This window comes from Chelonia mydas, chromosome 3 (genome assembly GCF_015237465.2).
Source record: "Chelonia mydas isolate rCheMyd1 chromosome 3, rCheMyd1.pri.v2, whole genome shotgun sequence".
In the NCBI taxonomy this organism is placed as follows: domain Eukaryota; kingdom Metazoa; phylum Chordata; order Testudines; family Cheloniidae; genus Chelonia; species Chelonia mydas.
The window spans coordinates 142,108,541-142,124,163 of NC_057851.1; the positions used below are offsets into that span (position 1 = coordinate 142,108,541).

Below are 15,623 nucleotides of genomic sequence, written 5' to 3' on the forward strand. Positions count from 1 at the left end.
ACCCCTTGGCAGTAGAGTACAGAATGGTGACCAGAGTGGTCAGCGTGGGACATTGTGGGAAAGCTTCTGGAGAATAGTTAGGGTCGACTTAAATAACAGTGTCTGTGCTCATGCTGCTTTGACCTAAGTACATTGGCCATGGCTCTGTGTTACTGTGTTGGCATAACGGGGCACTTACATCAATGGGAAAAAGAAAAGGAGTACTAGTGGCACCTTAGAGATTGACCAATTTATTTGAGCATAAGCTTTCGTGAGCTACAGCTCACTTCACTGGATGCATCCGATACATGCATCCGATGAAGTGAGCTGTAGCTCACAAAAGCTTATGCTCAAATAAATTGGTCAGTCTCTAAGGTGCCACTAGTACTCCTTTTCTTTTTGCGAAAACAGACTAACACGGCTACTACTCTGAAACCTATCAATGGGAAATGCATTTAAGTGTAGACACATGCACAACTAGGTCAACATAACTTTGTGGTGTAGACCAGACCGTAAGAATGGCCATACTGGATCACACGCAAGGTCCATGTAGTCTAGTCTTCTGGCAAGTACCAAATGCTACAGAGGAAGGTGTAAGACTCCTGTAGTATGCAGATGTGAATTAATCTGCTCCCCACGGTAGGCCTTACCCTGATCTCTAATAGACATTGGCTTAAGCAATGAAGCACGAGACTTAATATTGCTTCTAAAATACTCTTTATTAATTATGATGATTCTGAATGTTCTTGATATCCATATAAATATCCATACTCTCGTTATTTTCCCCCCACAGCTCTACAGTCTTGGATACTGAATTTCTTTTTTTTTTTTTTTTTGTTCTTTCAGTAAGAAATAGCAAATTTTAAGGTTGTAAGGGTTTTTTAATTGGTATGAGACTAAATCTGTTCTAATGTTTTTTGATGAAAAAATCATCAGTTAATTGCTTTGATTATCTGTCTTGCAGACAAAGGTTGATATTTCTGCTGGGTGTAGGCAGTTTGCAGCTCTTTGTTCAGAGCAATTGGACCGGACCTCCTGTTCACTTACAGCCTCAGGACTTTTTGCCATCTTCATTGCTACACCAGTTCTGTGAGGTACGCTTACATTTTAAAAAGCTGCATTTTGGTTAATTACTGTCACTTCTATTCACTGATAGCACATGTCTCCTGAACCAAGCATATACAGGTGTCCTAAACAAATGCAGGAAATATGGATTAATAGACATTTACTATCTGTAAGTGGACTTCTGAAACTGAAGCGATTCCCCAAATTCTGTTGCTCCAGCTGGGCTAAAAGTAAGAGTATCATGGGGTTTTCTCATTTCTTTGCATGAACCTCTTCCAAGTACAGTCTCGAGAGTATTTCAGAGTGGACACTTCGGTGTCTAGCAAACATAAGGTACAGAAATGTTGCATTCAAAGAACCTGTGACAACTTGTGTCTTGCAAACTCCTGAGAAGCAAACTTCAGTGACTCTGAGATTATGGCTTTTCGCAAAGATCTGATATATATCCAAAGCATTCCTATTTTCTGTATTAAAACATTCTTCTTAGCCTTGTTAACTCCCCGATAATCCCAGCCATTCTCCACAAGCACATATTTTAATGGGCTTCCATGGCCATGTATTAGACTAAAGCACTAGATTCAAAAGTACTGTCATAAACTTTGGGAAGGGGGTAATGTCATATTTGTAAAGTCTTTTGAGCACCTTCAAAGCTGCCATCTGGTGTTTGCACATAGAATAGCAAGAAGAAAAGGAGTACTTGTGGCACCTTAGAGACTAACAAATTTATTTGAGCATAAGCTTTCATGAGCTACAGTTCACTTCATCGGATGCATTCAGTGGAAAATATAGTGGGGAGATTTATATACATAGAGAACATGAAACAATGGGTGTTACCATACACACTGTAATGAGAATGATCAGGTAAGGTGAGCTATTAGCAGCAGGAGAGAAAAAAACCCTTTTGTAGTGATAATCAAGATGGGCCATTTCCAGCAGTTGACAAGAACGTCTGAGAAACAGTGGGGGGGTGGGTGGGGGGGAATAAACATGGGGAAATAGTTTTACTTTGTGTAATAACACATCAACTCTGTCTTTATTCAAGCCAAATGTAATGGTGTCCCGTTTGCAAATTAATTCCAATTCAGCAGTCTCTTGTTGGAGTCTGTTTTTTTGTTGAAGAATTGCAACTTTTAGGTCTGTAATTGAGTGACCAGAGAGATTGAAGTGTTCTCCGACTAGTTTTTTATAAAATTTCCACACTGTATTTTCCACTGCATGCATCCAATGAAGTGAGCTGTAGCTGTAGCTCACGAAAGGTTATGCTCAAATAAATTTGTTAGTCTCTAAGGTGCCACAAGTACTCCTTTTCTTTTTGCCGGTACAGACTAACACGGCTGCTACTCTGAAACCATAGAATAGCAAGGATTCTGGAATCACAGGGATTTCCCCCCCTGGCCCTTTCCAATTTGTAATATTCTATTCCAAACATCTCAACCTGGTCAGACTGCAGAACGAAATGGTACCTTAAAAAAAAAATCAGTATCAACAGAACAGTTAGAGGCAGTGTCTAGGGCAGCAGTGACCAAACTTACTGACTCTTCGAGCCACATACTATAATCTTCAGAAGTTCTCAGAGCTGAAGCCCCAAGCGTTGGCAGGCATCTCTTGCGGGGCTGACGCCCCAAGTTCCCCCTGCCCTAGTCTGGTAGGTGGTGGATGGAGGGCTCCATGCACTTTTAGTGCAAAAGAGCCACATGCAGCTCGCCAGCCGCATTTGGCCACCCTGGTTTAAGGCATCTCTCTGATTTATTTGGGATGTGGCAGAGGCTTTAATTGCAATATAGTATATTCATAATTGCTGTGAGAGTATTTAGCCTACAATGTTTTGATCCAATTAAAATGATTAACAAAGAAGCTATTTCTCAAGGACTGTCAACAAGATTGTCGTACAGAAGGGAAGCTTCAGGCTTGATGTTCCCAAAACATGCTGAGCATCTATAGCTGAGGTGGATTTCAATACAAGTTGTGGATGCTCAGCACCTTTTCAGGATCAAACCCTTAATAAATAGGGTTATCATTAAGCATTTTCATATTACTGAGACACATGATACTCCTACAAGATAGCAAAGGAATTTTCAAAGTCAGAACTGGAGGATAATTCTGTTTACTTTGGAATCTTTTTTTCTTCATATACAACAAAGTAATAACTTTTTGAAGTATTATGTTTTAGAAGTATGTAGTTAGACTGAAGTGTAATTGCTGCTTTCTCACCAAGACTTCACTATATCTCCTTTCCTGTACTAATAGAAGTTAGAGCGGATGCAGATATCTACTTATAAGAATACAATAGCTGATGCCTTTAGTTAAATCTTGGACAAGTAAAAGTATACATCATCATCATAGTTTTTTGCTGCTCTTGCAGCTGCTGACGTAACCATTTCTTAAAACAGATTAGGGAGCTGCTTTGTTTGCACCACTTTGATATCAATTCTTGCGCAGAGAAAACAGAACTTTGTACAAGAATAGTTGTATCGTAGCTAGTTTAATTGTAGATACTATTCTTAGTGTGTGATGAACGCTTACCCTAGTGAGTCATTGTGTGTGTCTGTCCCTAGTGAATAGGAATGGGCAAGTGCTGGCTGCTCATCTTTTTAGCTCTTGCTCCTGGCAGGATCACAGCAAAAAGGAGCAGTGCAGCAAGCACTGATGAGTGTTTTTGTATCTGTGGTTCAGCATAGTTTCTTTAGTATTAACTCTGTCCTAGAATATTGGAGTCAAAGCAACAGAGAAACCTAACTTCTTCACCCTCTCAGTGGCCTTCAGGGGAGGTACTAGAGGATCCACATCTTAGTGCTCCCCATAGTCTTGACTGGAGGTGGGGCAAAGGGTTTGCTTTTGCTTAAATTTGCTCCTTTCCCTCCTTCAACAACGTGACTAGAGCGGAGTGAGAATGAATGAATGAAGGTGGGGGTAGAGCGCTGGGCACACTAAAGAGGGAGAAACTGACTACTGACAGCCTCCTAACTAGTCAAAAACAATGTTAAAAATTGCCTCTTCTCCCCTTCCCCCAAAAATGATCTGGGGACCTTATGCTGTCAGGCAACTCAGCACACAGTCGACCCAAAAGCCAGGAAGGGAATCCGTGCTGGACTTCTAGCTTAGCCTGTATGGAGCTGGAGAGCTCCCACCAACTACTGCCATCTTGAACTGTCTTCTAGACAGTAGGTGATCTAACTTTTTCTCCAAGGCCTAATTCCTTTCAGTAACCGAGAGGGTTAGCAGAGTTTTTACCTTAATAGCACAATATTATATCTGCTTGTGCTTTTGCCGCAACTGTGCATTTTGTAAGCTTATGTTTAGCAACTTGTTGAGACACTAAGGAACTAAAACTGGACATCATGGTTAGTGTGTACACTCAGGCAGCCACAACCATACAAGAATAACATTAAGAGTAAAACATAGGGCCTGAAAGTACTGATAAATGTACTAAGCCAGTGTTTTTTTCACACCATGGGTCACAACCCAGTACTGGGTCGTGGCATGTAAGGCAGTGGGTTGCCTTGCTCTGGCCAGCACCGCCGACCAAGACGTTAAAAGTCCCATTGGTGGTGCTGCACAGCTAAGGCAGGCTAGTGCGTACCTTTTCCGGCTGCGCTGCGCCCCGGAAACGGCCAGCACCGGCTCCTGCTTCTAGGCAGTGGGGCCACAGGACTCCGCGCACAGCCTCTGCCACAAGCACCAGCTCTGCACTCCCATTGGCCAGGAGGCGGGCGGTGCCTGCGGGTGAGAGTCACGTGAAGCCACTTGCACACCTCTGCTTAGGAGCTGGACCTGTTGCTGGCCACTTCCAGGGCACAGCACAGTCCGTGGTGCCAGGACAGGTGGGAAGCCTGCCTCTGCACCCCGGCTGCGCCGCTGACTGGGAGTCACCGGAGGTAAGTCTGCACCCCAACCCTGTGCCTCAATCCCTTGCCCTAGCCCTGAGCCCACCCCAAACCCAGAGCCCTGACCCCCTCCTGCACCTCGACCCCCTGCCCCAGCCCAGAGTCTCTCCCACACCCCAAATTCCTCATCCCCAGCTCTGTTGGGTCGCGGGCATGAACAATTTTCTTCAACTGGGTTCCCAGGAAAAAGTTTGAAAATTGCTGTACTAAGCTACTTATTTGAGAAAATAATGAAACAACAAATAGCAAGACTTCACTGAATTTAAAACATGGAATATCTGCATTGAGAACCTCCTGGAATAAAATTGAATTAACCTTATCTTCTGAAGGAATGATCTCTGCTTCTGACAAATCCTCACTGTTACCCATGGTTTTAATTAGACTTAATTGAAACTCTGATATTAGTGGATTGAGTGATATATCAAATTGGACTCTTCACCACCACAAGGTCCATTTCTATTTAAGTATTATCTGCTAATTTTACATCCATACCTGACTGACTTTGGATATAAAATTCTATTATGAAAAAGATTTAAAGCAATATAAGTGACTGTGATTAAAAACTACAGTATCAAGGAGATGATTTAATGAGCATGATGAAAATATAATAGAAAAATATGCATCCAATATTTTGTGTAATTTAAAAGAATAATTCTTTAATTCATGTTCTGCTGGGAAGCTAATTACTTTTGAATGGTGAGGTTAGCCTGTCATAGTGTAGTCTGCAGGTATATATTTCTAAGTATATTTAAATTCAGGCATGGTATTTTTCATATTAAAAGCAGACCTATTATTTTGGAGTATGTTAAAGGTGACTTGACCAAAAAAACCAAATTGAGTGTGTTTGGGTGTTTTCAGTTTGCTGGTCTCCAATATATAAAGAGCCTGAAATTTCCTGATTATATTTAACATTAGAAGTTCAGATCTTGTTTGGGGTTCAAGAGTCCACAATGAAATTAGGAGGATTATGATATTGGCGGCTGAGCACGTGAAACTTCATTGAGAGAGGAAAGGATGTTCAAAGGATTTAAAACTATTTAATTTATTTTGACATTTCTGCCATTTGTAAGATAGACTTTTTTAGGCTGCCTTTATATATCAAAAAGAAGCAAAGAAGGCACAAACTCCTTTTTTTAAACTTTGTAGCTTCAGTAAACTTGATTTAATGTCTTAATATAAATTCTAAGCGTTAGTATATATGGACATTATTGTGTAAGATGGATTTTAACAACTGATTTAGCATCCAGCAGCAACTAATACTAATTTGCCTTTGTCCACTTCATAGAGTACTTTTTTAACTTCCTTGGAAGGATTATAAAGTCCAGCATTTGTATCATAGATCAACTAATACAGAGGTCTCCAAAATGTGGGGCACATCCCCTAAGGGGGCATTGCTCAATTCTGGGCCAGCCCCATGGGGGATGGGGAGGCAGCGCTAGCCAGCCCCGCTCCCAGCCTCGGCCCCCTTACCCCTGTTCATGTCCCCCACTCCCGGAACCTAGACAGTTGAAATACAAAACATAAACTTCAGATTTCTATTCTTTCCTTAATATTCTTAAACTTTCTAACCCATCTGCATATTAGTACTTGTCCTGATATAGATTATATCAAGAAATATGGGGGAAAAACAGAAGAAATACTCTGTCAATTACCAAAATAAAAGTCCAGTTGAGATGTTTTGTTTCTCTCTCTGAATCCATTGTTTCTCCACCTTGCATATGCGAACTAAGAGAGATCAATAAAGAATGCTGCTGATTTTCTCTATCTGTGTTAAGAAACCCTAGCCCGTGCTTCCATCACCTGTCACTATAACTGCTGCAATGCCTTCTCCTACACCACTTCAAGTCCCAACTTTCCATACTTAAATGAGCTGCTGCCTATTTCAAGAATAAAGAAACACAATTATGTTATGTTATCTTAAATATCATAATAGGCCTTCCTTTTCCCCACCTCTACATCTCATTCATTTCAGGAACATGTTCAAAACTACCCTTCTTGTTTTCAAAGTTCTTTATGAGCTTGGTCTTAACTTTATGCCGTTTGGTTTGTTTGTTCTGCCTACTCTCTTCCTTCGTACAGCTTCGCTTCCGGGGTTGATGGCAGATGCGCACTCCTACTCCTAGGCAGCAGCAACCTCTGAAGGCATTTCTAATTATAATTGTGCTCTGAGTGCATTGATAACTGGGTCTGACCGTAATTATTTCTGTCCCTGGATAAATCAGGTGAAAGAACAAATTGCGAGTACTGTTTTTTAGATTAGCTACATGTAGGGTCCTTATAGACACCTTGCACGAGCAATGTATTCGTAAGGGTGTATACATTTATTCTTCCCCTCTGAATTAATCCTATCCCCACTTAAACTATAGGTAAATTCAACAATACTCATGTCGGATCTTTAACAGAATTGAATTATGCTTTGATGCTTATGAGTATAGATACTGAGATAGTGTAATAACTTCCAAATGGAGGAACAGCTGACAGTTTAGTAGTAGGTATGTGTTCTATTTCCCTGAAGTGATCTCAGAATGCACAGCATCGCACCCATTAAGGAACTTGACTGCTTAAATAGTCTACCTGACATTGCCTCAGGTTTTGTATGCGGAATGGTGAAAGCTGACAAATAATGGCTCTGAATAAAAAAAAGTACATCTCAATTTTTGGGCTGATCTTGCTGGGATCACGTTATGGGAGAATTATTTAATATGTAAGGATGCTACAGTTACTTTAAGGAAAGTTAATATTGTCTTGGTAAATAGGATAAATTTGTTTTTTTAAATAATTGTATTCTGATAATACCCCAGGCTATAAGCAAGATCACAGCCCCCCCCCCCCCCCTTTTTTTTTTTTTTTTTAAATAAACAAAGTGGCCTCTGTGGTAAAAAGTTTACAATCTGTGGCCCTGATCCTGTGAAGACTTAACCTGGAGTGTAGAAAAGCTCTATATCTGTGTAATTTGTTACTCGCTGGTGTGAATAAGCCGCCCCCCTGAGTGAAGTAAGTTAACCGACCGAAGCACCAGCTTTTCGCAGAGTTAATTTTATTATGCTGACAGGAGAGCTCTTGCCCATCGGCATGGAGAGTCTTCACCAGATGTGCTACAGCGGCACAGCTACATTGGTGCAGCTGCACCACTGTAGCACTTCCAGTGTAGACTAGTCCTTAGTCCACATTAACAGTTAGTTCATTTAGTTAAAATTAGCTGATAGATGAAAGGCTAGCAGGAATTATTTATTTTAAGCACCCTGGGGCTTAGATGAACACTTAGTTTGCAGAAAGCTGAGGTGTAAATCTACCCTGGACTAGCCTGGTGCTAGCCTGCTTTGAAATGGAAGTATATTAAAGAGCACTGGAGAACTTTTAGTGTGTGGCAATAAGGTCTATACGGCCACTTGGATATACACCTCCACTTGCCACGAACTAAGTATTCTTGTAAACAAGCCCTAGGATGTTTAAAACAAATAACAATTCCTGCTGACCTTTCACCTGTCAGTTAATTTTTTAGACCACTTTTAAATTAACGAGAAACTCTTTTAGCTAATGGGACTTTCGTAAAAGCTTTGGGAATCCCTATTCTCTCACATTCAAATTGGCACTTCATTTCTTGAATCCATCGGGTTTGTGTTCGTCTAAGCTATCCAGAAAGTGCAGGGAGTCGGAAGTATGGACAAGCCAACTGAGCTGCCTGGAGAATTTCATGGAACCCAGCGTCCTGAAAGATGAACCCCTGAAACTGTTACAACAACTGTTCAGACAGACGTGGGGAAGCAGGTGTTGAGCCAGGCTGCCTTGAGAGCATTGCAGGAGGCAAGACATGGTGATCTGCTGAAGCTGGCTACAAGCTCCCTTCTTGCTATGCATATACAGGAGAAAGGAGTTTCTTAGTAGGGCTGTCTGCAGAATATTGTTGCAGACAAGGCCTGGGTAGCTAGAGAGTGAAGTCAGGCCTCCTAGAAAACATGACAAAATATTAATTCCGTATGTGAAGTGGTCCAGGCAGCCCAGCAAACCAGCGTACAATTTTAGCTTACCCTCTGTTCCCTGGCTGTAATCCGGACTCCAGTTCTGACTCCCTGACCCTGGTTGTTTGGCTCCAGAGGAGCACAGTGCAAGGAGCATGTGCTATAATACAATTAACTTTTTTTTTTTTTTTTTTTTTCAGGAACTACAATAGGCTTGGGGAGTAGTGTCCAGCCTGCAGTTGATCTTAGTTACAGAAAGACTAATTTAAGGCTTGTAGAAATGAATGCGTAATCAGCTGCACTTCAGAGATCTTTTTTTAAATAATATTTAGAATGCCTTCTGAAGTATACTTTGTTGTTCCACTTCTGAGTTCATAAATTATTGAATAGAGCTATCAGTAGGAAGTGAGTACAGGTTTTGTGCTTAGCAGAGTGTTTTTTGAGCAGTCACTAAAACTAATCTGTCCAGTATGTATTTCAGTTTCTGTATTCTAGGAAAATTGCTTGTCATCCGTACAGTCCCTTTAGGTTTTGATTGCGGGTCTATTGGAAAGTAAAAATCCTCAAGGCTATAGTCTAGATTTATTAGACCTAAAAGACATCATGCAAGAGCAGCATGTGTCTTTCTCCCTCTCACCCTTTTTTTTCCCCCACCAACACACTCTTGTGCTTTCCTTCTGCATATTGTTTTCTGCCCCAATTTTTTTTAAGTAGTAAAAAAATAAAATAAAACTCTTTTGCATTGAGTTCTGTAACCAAAATCATAGTGTACTTCTAGTATTTGGGAGGGATTTAACACTCTCTCTTGCCCCCCGCCCCCCCAAAGTCACTCAGACAAGAGTTTTTTCTGTGTGTGAGATGATGGGGTGTGTGTGTGCTTGCTTGCTTCCTTTCCAAAGACTGGGGAAGGGAACTAGTGAGGATCTGACATGAGATAGGAATTACCAGATGGCATCAGCCCACTGTTTGTTTCATCTAGTCCAGTATCTTGCATTTAACAGTGGCCAGTTCCAGATGCTTTACAGGAAGTGCAAGAAACACTGCAGAAGACCATTTGTACAATAATCTGCTATGGGGTCTTGCTAGCCTCCATCAATTAGTTGCAGCCGTATGCCCTGTGGCCTGCAAGTTTAATATTCCTTAACCCTATCTACTGTAGATTGTTATCCATATTTAGGGCACTGCCAAATTCACAGCCTTGAAAAACATACCACGGACCGTGAAATTTGGTCTCCCCCCCCATGAAATCTGTGGTTTTGTGTGTTTTTACCCTATACTATACGGATTTCATGGCGGAGACCAGTGTTTCTCAAATTGGGCGTTCTGAACCAAAAGGGAGTTGCAGGGGGATCACAAGGTTATTTTAGGAGGGGTCGAGGTATTGGCATCCTTACTTCTGTGCTGCCTTCAGAACTGGGCGGCCGGAATGTGACAGATGTTAGCCAGGTGCCCAGCTCTGAAGGCAGCACGCCCCCCCTGCCCTGTCCTCCAGCAGCAGTGGAGAAGTTGGGGTGGCAATACCATACCATGCCACTCTTCTGTGTTGCTACCTTTGGATCTGGGCAGCCAGAGAGTGGCAGCTGCTGACTGAGGGCCCAGCTCTGCAGGCAGCAGCGCAGAAGTAAGAGTGGCAATACCATACCATGCCATCCTTACTTCTGCGCTGCTGCTGGCAGTGGCTCTGCCTTCAGAGCTAGGCTCCTGGCCAGCAGCCACCGCTCTCCAGCTGCCCAGCTCTGAAGGCAGCACTGACCCCAGCAGCACCACAGAAGTAAGAGTAGCAGTACCGCAACTTCCCCTACAATAGCTTTGCACCCCCCTTCCCCCCCCCCCCCCCAACAACTCCTTTTTGGGACAGGACCCCTATAGTTACAACACTGTGAAATTGACCAAAATGGACTGTGAATTTGGTAGGGTCCTATCCATAGTGTTGTTGACTCTTGCAGTTCTTATACCGGCTTTTGTGATATTTGGTGTGTGTTCTGAAACCCACTCCTGCTGGAAATATGCTATTTAAGTGAGAAAAAAACCTAAGCCAGTTTAAAATCGGCACTGAATTTGTTGATGTATGCATAAATTATTTTCCAAATGAATCCCTGATGCTACTCTTTAGCACAGTGGTCCCCAAACTTTTAAGGGTTGGTCCCTCAACTGGGGCCAGGAACAGGGCCAAGGCTTCAGGGGGAGGGGAGCGTGGACAGAGGTAAGGGGTCAGAGAATGGCGCCACAGCTGGGGGCGGGAGCAGCGCCAGGAGCCAGAGCCCCGAACCCGGGGCTGGCAGACAGGGATTGGAGCGGAGCTGGGTGGCACTCCCTCCCTACCCCTCATGGGGGGTTGGCCCGGGGCCTCAGCTGCACCCCCTGAATGATCCTCTGTGCCCCCCTACAGGAGCATGCTCCAAAGTTTGGGGATCTCTGCTTTAGCATATTACTTTTTTCATAAAATCAGATCAGTTACAGATGTTGGTAAAATTCTTCCTTTGAGTGGGCCTGGGGTTGGGTTTTTGGTACAGCTTTTAAACAATTTATTTCCTTTACTGTTTTACTCACAAGTGCTTCTTCAGACCATCAGACTTCATTTTCATGAATGGAATTGAAACCACTACGCTGATGTCATGTAAAAATTCCTCTCGGTATCAAACAGTTTGATATCCTGCAGCCAATGGATACAAGGCTGAAAGGTCTAAATATGTATAAATGAATTACAGTACTACCCAGAAAAATCAGGTAGGGGAAAAAAAGCCAGCTTTACTTTGGCAAGGATTTGACTCCACTAAAAAGTGAACTACTGGAGCAACTTCACTTAAGTTTTTTCTTGACCTGTAAATTGGCAGTCAAGGTGCTGAATATTGTTTAGATGCAGGTAACCTTACTTCATTTGGGAACAAATTAATATTTAAACAGCCAAATATATATACTGCTCAGCTAATATTACATCAGGGCTTGAACAATCCCCACTCACCCAAGATGACTAAGAATCTTTCTCAAGTGAGTGCCTTCAATCTCTGGAGAATCTAAGCTGTTGCTTTTGAAAAAAAGTACATAACTTTTGTTTGCTAAGTGACATGGAGTAACATGAAGACAAACGCCTCCAGCTGCCTTTGTAAAGGGAGAAGGCTGTCATTACAGTTAAAATAGTTGGAGGGATGCATGGACTCTATGGCTAAGAGCAGAGTGCACTGTGGGGGCTGGCACCCATACCCCATTAAGCAGAGGAGACATTCTGGAGGGCAGTCCCTTTCGTGGGAGCCATGGGGCATAATTTCCCAAGCAGAGGGTTCTTCATGTGCATGGGGGAACTGTGCTGACACTATCCCCATCAGAGGACTCTGTGCTGGGGGAGGGAGGAGATAGCATGCACTAACTGACTATTAGAGGAACACCCAGCATTAATTTATTTGGACAATGGAAGGATACACTAAATTGACTTTTTTGGGTGGCTATAAGGTGACTTCATTAAATTATTTGAGGCAGCTTTGGTTAATTTGTTTAGTGGGCAGCATCATTAATTGACATGCGATTTATGTGCTGGGGCTGCTGTTAACTGGAGATGCAGATTTTACCCAGCAGGGAACTGGGGTCTTTAAGCCCAATCTAGCAGGGATACCCCACCTGCAGGAGATGAAGCAAGAAGGGGCAGGCCTTGTGGTGGGGTTGTGGCTTGAGGGTACCAGTCGGCTTGTTGAGCAGACTTTATCCTCTGGTGAGGTGTTGGGTAATCTTTTTGAAGCCCTGCAATACATTATTTGCTAGTTAAGTGCTTTAATATTGTCTGGTGCTGATATTATTATTCTTTCTTCTTTCAGCCCAAAGCATTGTGTACAGCTGTTCTGAGTATGCTGGTTCTGGATGGTGAATCAGTCTATAATCTGACTTCCCTTCCTATCTTGCTGATGTTAGCCAGAGTGATTCTTGTGCATTCAAGACATAAACTTGCCGCTATTCAGGTATGAAATATGTGGAAATAGTTATTGTGGTTGCCAACCATGGATTGGTTCTCATTTTTCTTCCACTGTCTCATTCTGTCTTGTTTACTATTTTCTTTCTCTTCCATTTCTTTTGTCTTCCTTTTTTTATCCTGTTCTGCTTTCAGAGATGTCTTACTCCAAAGGAACAGTTCTACACAACAAAGCAGTGACTACAGTAGTGAAGGAATTAAAATAAAGTGTTATCTTTTCTAAAAGATAAGTTATGTAAATTGAATTTCTAATAGCTAAGCCAGAGAAATGTCTACTAGGGCTTTTTCCCTTGTGAGGGATGAAGGCACCTCTATTTCATGAAGATAATTTCAGTGTTAGAATTTGCTGTTTTTCTTACATGTATAATTAGAATAACATGAGTATAAATGAACAGTAGTACGTACAGTTGGGACAATCCTGTTTTTACATACTGTAGCCTTTCTATTTCACAAACTTTTACATACTATAAAGTTATTTAAAAACTGTTAATCTTTGTAAGACACTGCAGCACTATTCTTTGGCCTGGATGCCTGCTGGTCCCATTCTAGACAGGATGGGTTTATCTGCCTTATTCCCATGCATGGAAGTGGAGCTAAGAGATTCCTCTCCTTTAGTTCTGGATTGTCAGCTAGATCCCCACCATGCCAGCACATTAGGAGTACTAAACAACAATGTGGACCATATCCCTATCGGCCCCCAGTTTCTGATTTCACATGAAAGACAGAGAGGTTTCACTGAGTTCCTCCTTAAAATAAAGTTTTCTGACTATTTTCGTCCTTTGCTTTAGCTTAGAAGCAGTCTGATTGGCAGAGGGTGATTCTGGAGCTGGGGAGGCCCTTAACAGCAGTGACTTCGCTCCAGTGCGTTGCAGTTGAGGTTAAAAGGCTTCCTTGGTCCATCTTGGTGCTTGGGCAGGCAACCCCTACTTCCAGCTGCATCTTCATAGGGGGCTGAATTAAACAGTGTGGGAGATGTTCCTGGTTGTTTTGTACTTCTGGAAGCCAGGCTCTCCCTTGTTTCTCCCCTCTCACTCCAGATGAATGCTGTTCAGCTCCAGCAGTCAGGTCAGTCAGAAGGGGAGAAAATGTACCTGGGTGTACAAACAGGCATAGTGAGGGACCTCCTCCTGTCCAAAGGCTTGTTTACACTATTAAAAGTGATAAAACCAAGTTTTAATGCTAGTTCAGGAGCAACAGCTGCTGAAAACCATTTTCTGCAAGTTTCAGAGTAACAGCCGTGTTAGTCTGTATTCGCAAAAAGAAAAGGAGTACTTGTGGCACCTTAGAGACTAACCAATTTATTTGAGCATAAGCTTTTGTGAGCTACAGCTCACTTGATCGGATGTATACTGTGGAAAATACAGAAGATGTTTGTTTTTGTACACACAAATCATGAAAAAATGGGTGTTTATGACTACAAAAGGTTTTCTCTCCCACCCCCCCCCCCCCCACCCCACCCCACTCTCCTGCTGGTAATAGCTTATGTAAAGTGATCACTTTCCTTACAATGTGTATGACAATCAAGGTGGGCCATTTGATTATGGGGGGGAGAGAGAACCTGGATTTGTGCTGGAAATGGCCCACCTTGATTATCATACACATTGTAAGGAGAGTGATCAGTTTAGATGAGCTATTACCAACAGGAGAGTGGGTTTGTTTTGGTGGGGGGGGGGAGTAAACCTGGATTTGTGCTGGAAATGGCCCACCTTGATTATCATACACATTGTAAGGAGAGGGATCACTTTACATAAGCTATTACCAGCAGGAGAGTGGGGTGGGAGGAAAGAGAACATTTTGTAGTGATAAACACCCATTTTTTCATGATTTGTGTGTATAAAAACAAACATCTTCTGTATTTTCCACAGTATACATCCGATGAAGTGAGCTGTAGCTCACGAAAGCTTATGCTCAAATAAATTAGTTAGTCTCTAAGGTGCCACAAGTACTCCTTTTCATTTTCTGTAAGTTTCCTAATGTGACCCAGCCATTCTTTCTCATGTAAGTTCAAATCCAACAAAAAACTCTCAATATTTCAGTTCTGTAATATTCATGTAAATGAGCTTAGAATTGGATAAAATTCTGAGAAATCTACCTTTTTAAAACATTAATATAGCCCTGTTTTTCACAAATACTATTCCACATGAAAGACTAAATACTTGAAAAATTTTAAAATCATTCAAAAGAAAATCCTGAAACCATCCCCACAAAATTAAACTTAATAAAATAAGTTCCATGCAGAGCTCAACTGGCTTAACTGAAATTTTTCCAAAAATGTTCTTTTCTACTTTGATACCTTTGTGTGGCAAGCTGTAGGCCAGAGGAAATTTTTATCACTGATCTTATAAACCCCAGATATATCCTCAGCTACAGGGTTGTGAATAGAATAGTATTCATTTCCTAACACAGTCATGTTTGAATTGCCTTTGGGTTTCTAAACAAAGTGTTGGTGGGGAGGAGGAAAAGGATTTGACCTCTTCTACAAGGTCTCCTGTTTGTGAGCCATTGCTTTCTTCAGCTTGATATCACAAGTCATATTTCATTGCAGTTTAAAATAGACAATATTTTATCTGTTTTGATAGCTCCTCTCTAGGCAGATTATAATCAACTGCATGTAAATTGGTTTAGATTTTTCCCCTAGATGCTGTGTGTGCAGTCCTTTAGGTTGATGTACACTTACCTGAAGAACAGAAGTGTATGTGTATATATGATACTTTCTTGGCATTTATAGACAGTAGCATATTTTAACACTTGTTTTTACACACACACACACACACACAC

General features: G+C 41.9%; 1 protein-coding gene across 4 annotated transcripts in view; it reads left to right on the forward strand.

The window, feature by feature from the left end:
* TTC27 (tetratricopeptide repeat domain 27) overlaps positions 1-15,623 on the forward strand; it is a 190,974-nt gene that overhangs the window by 12,342 nt on the left and 163,009 nt on the right. For all 4 annotated transcript variants that reach the window (XM_037895448.2, XM_037895447.2, XM_037895449.2 and 1 more), the window contains exons 3-4: positions 944-1,073; positions 12,694-12,834. In XM_037895448.2, the coding sequence (XP_037751376.1) occupies positions 944-1,073; positions 12,694-12,834 (271 nt within the window). The remainder of the gene's footprint in view (positions 1-943; positions 1,074-12,693; positions 12,835-15,623) is intronic.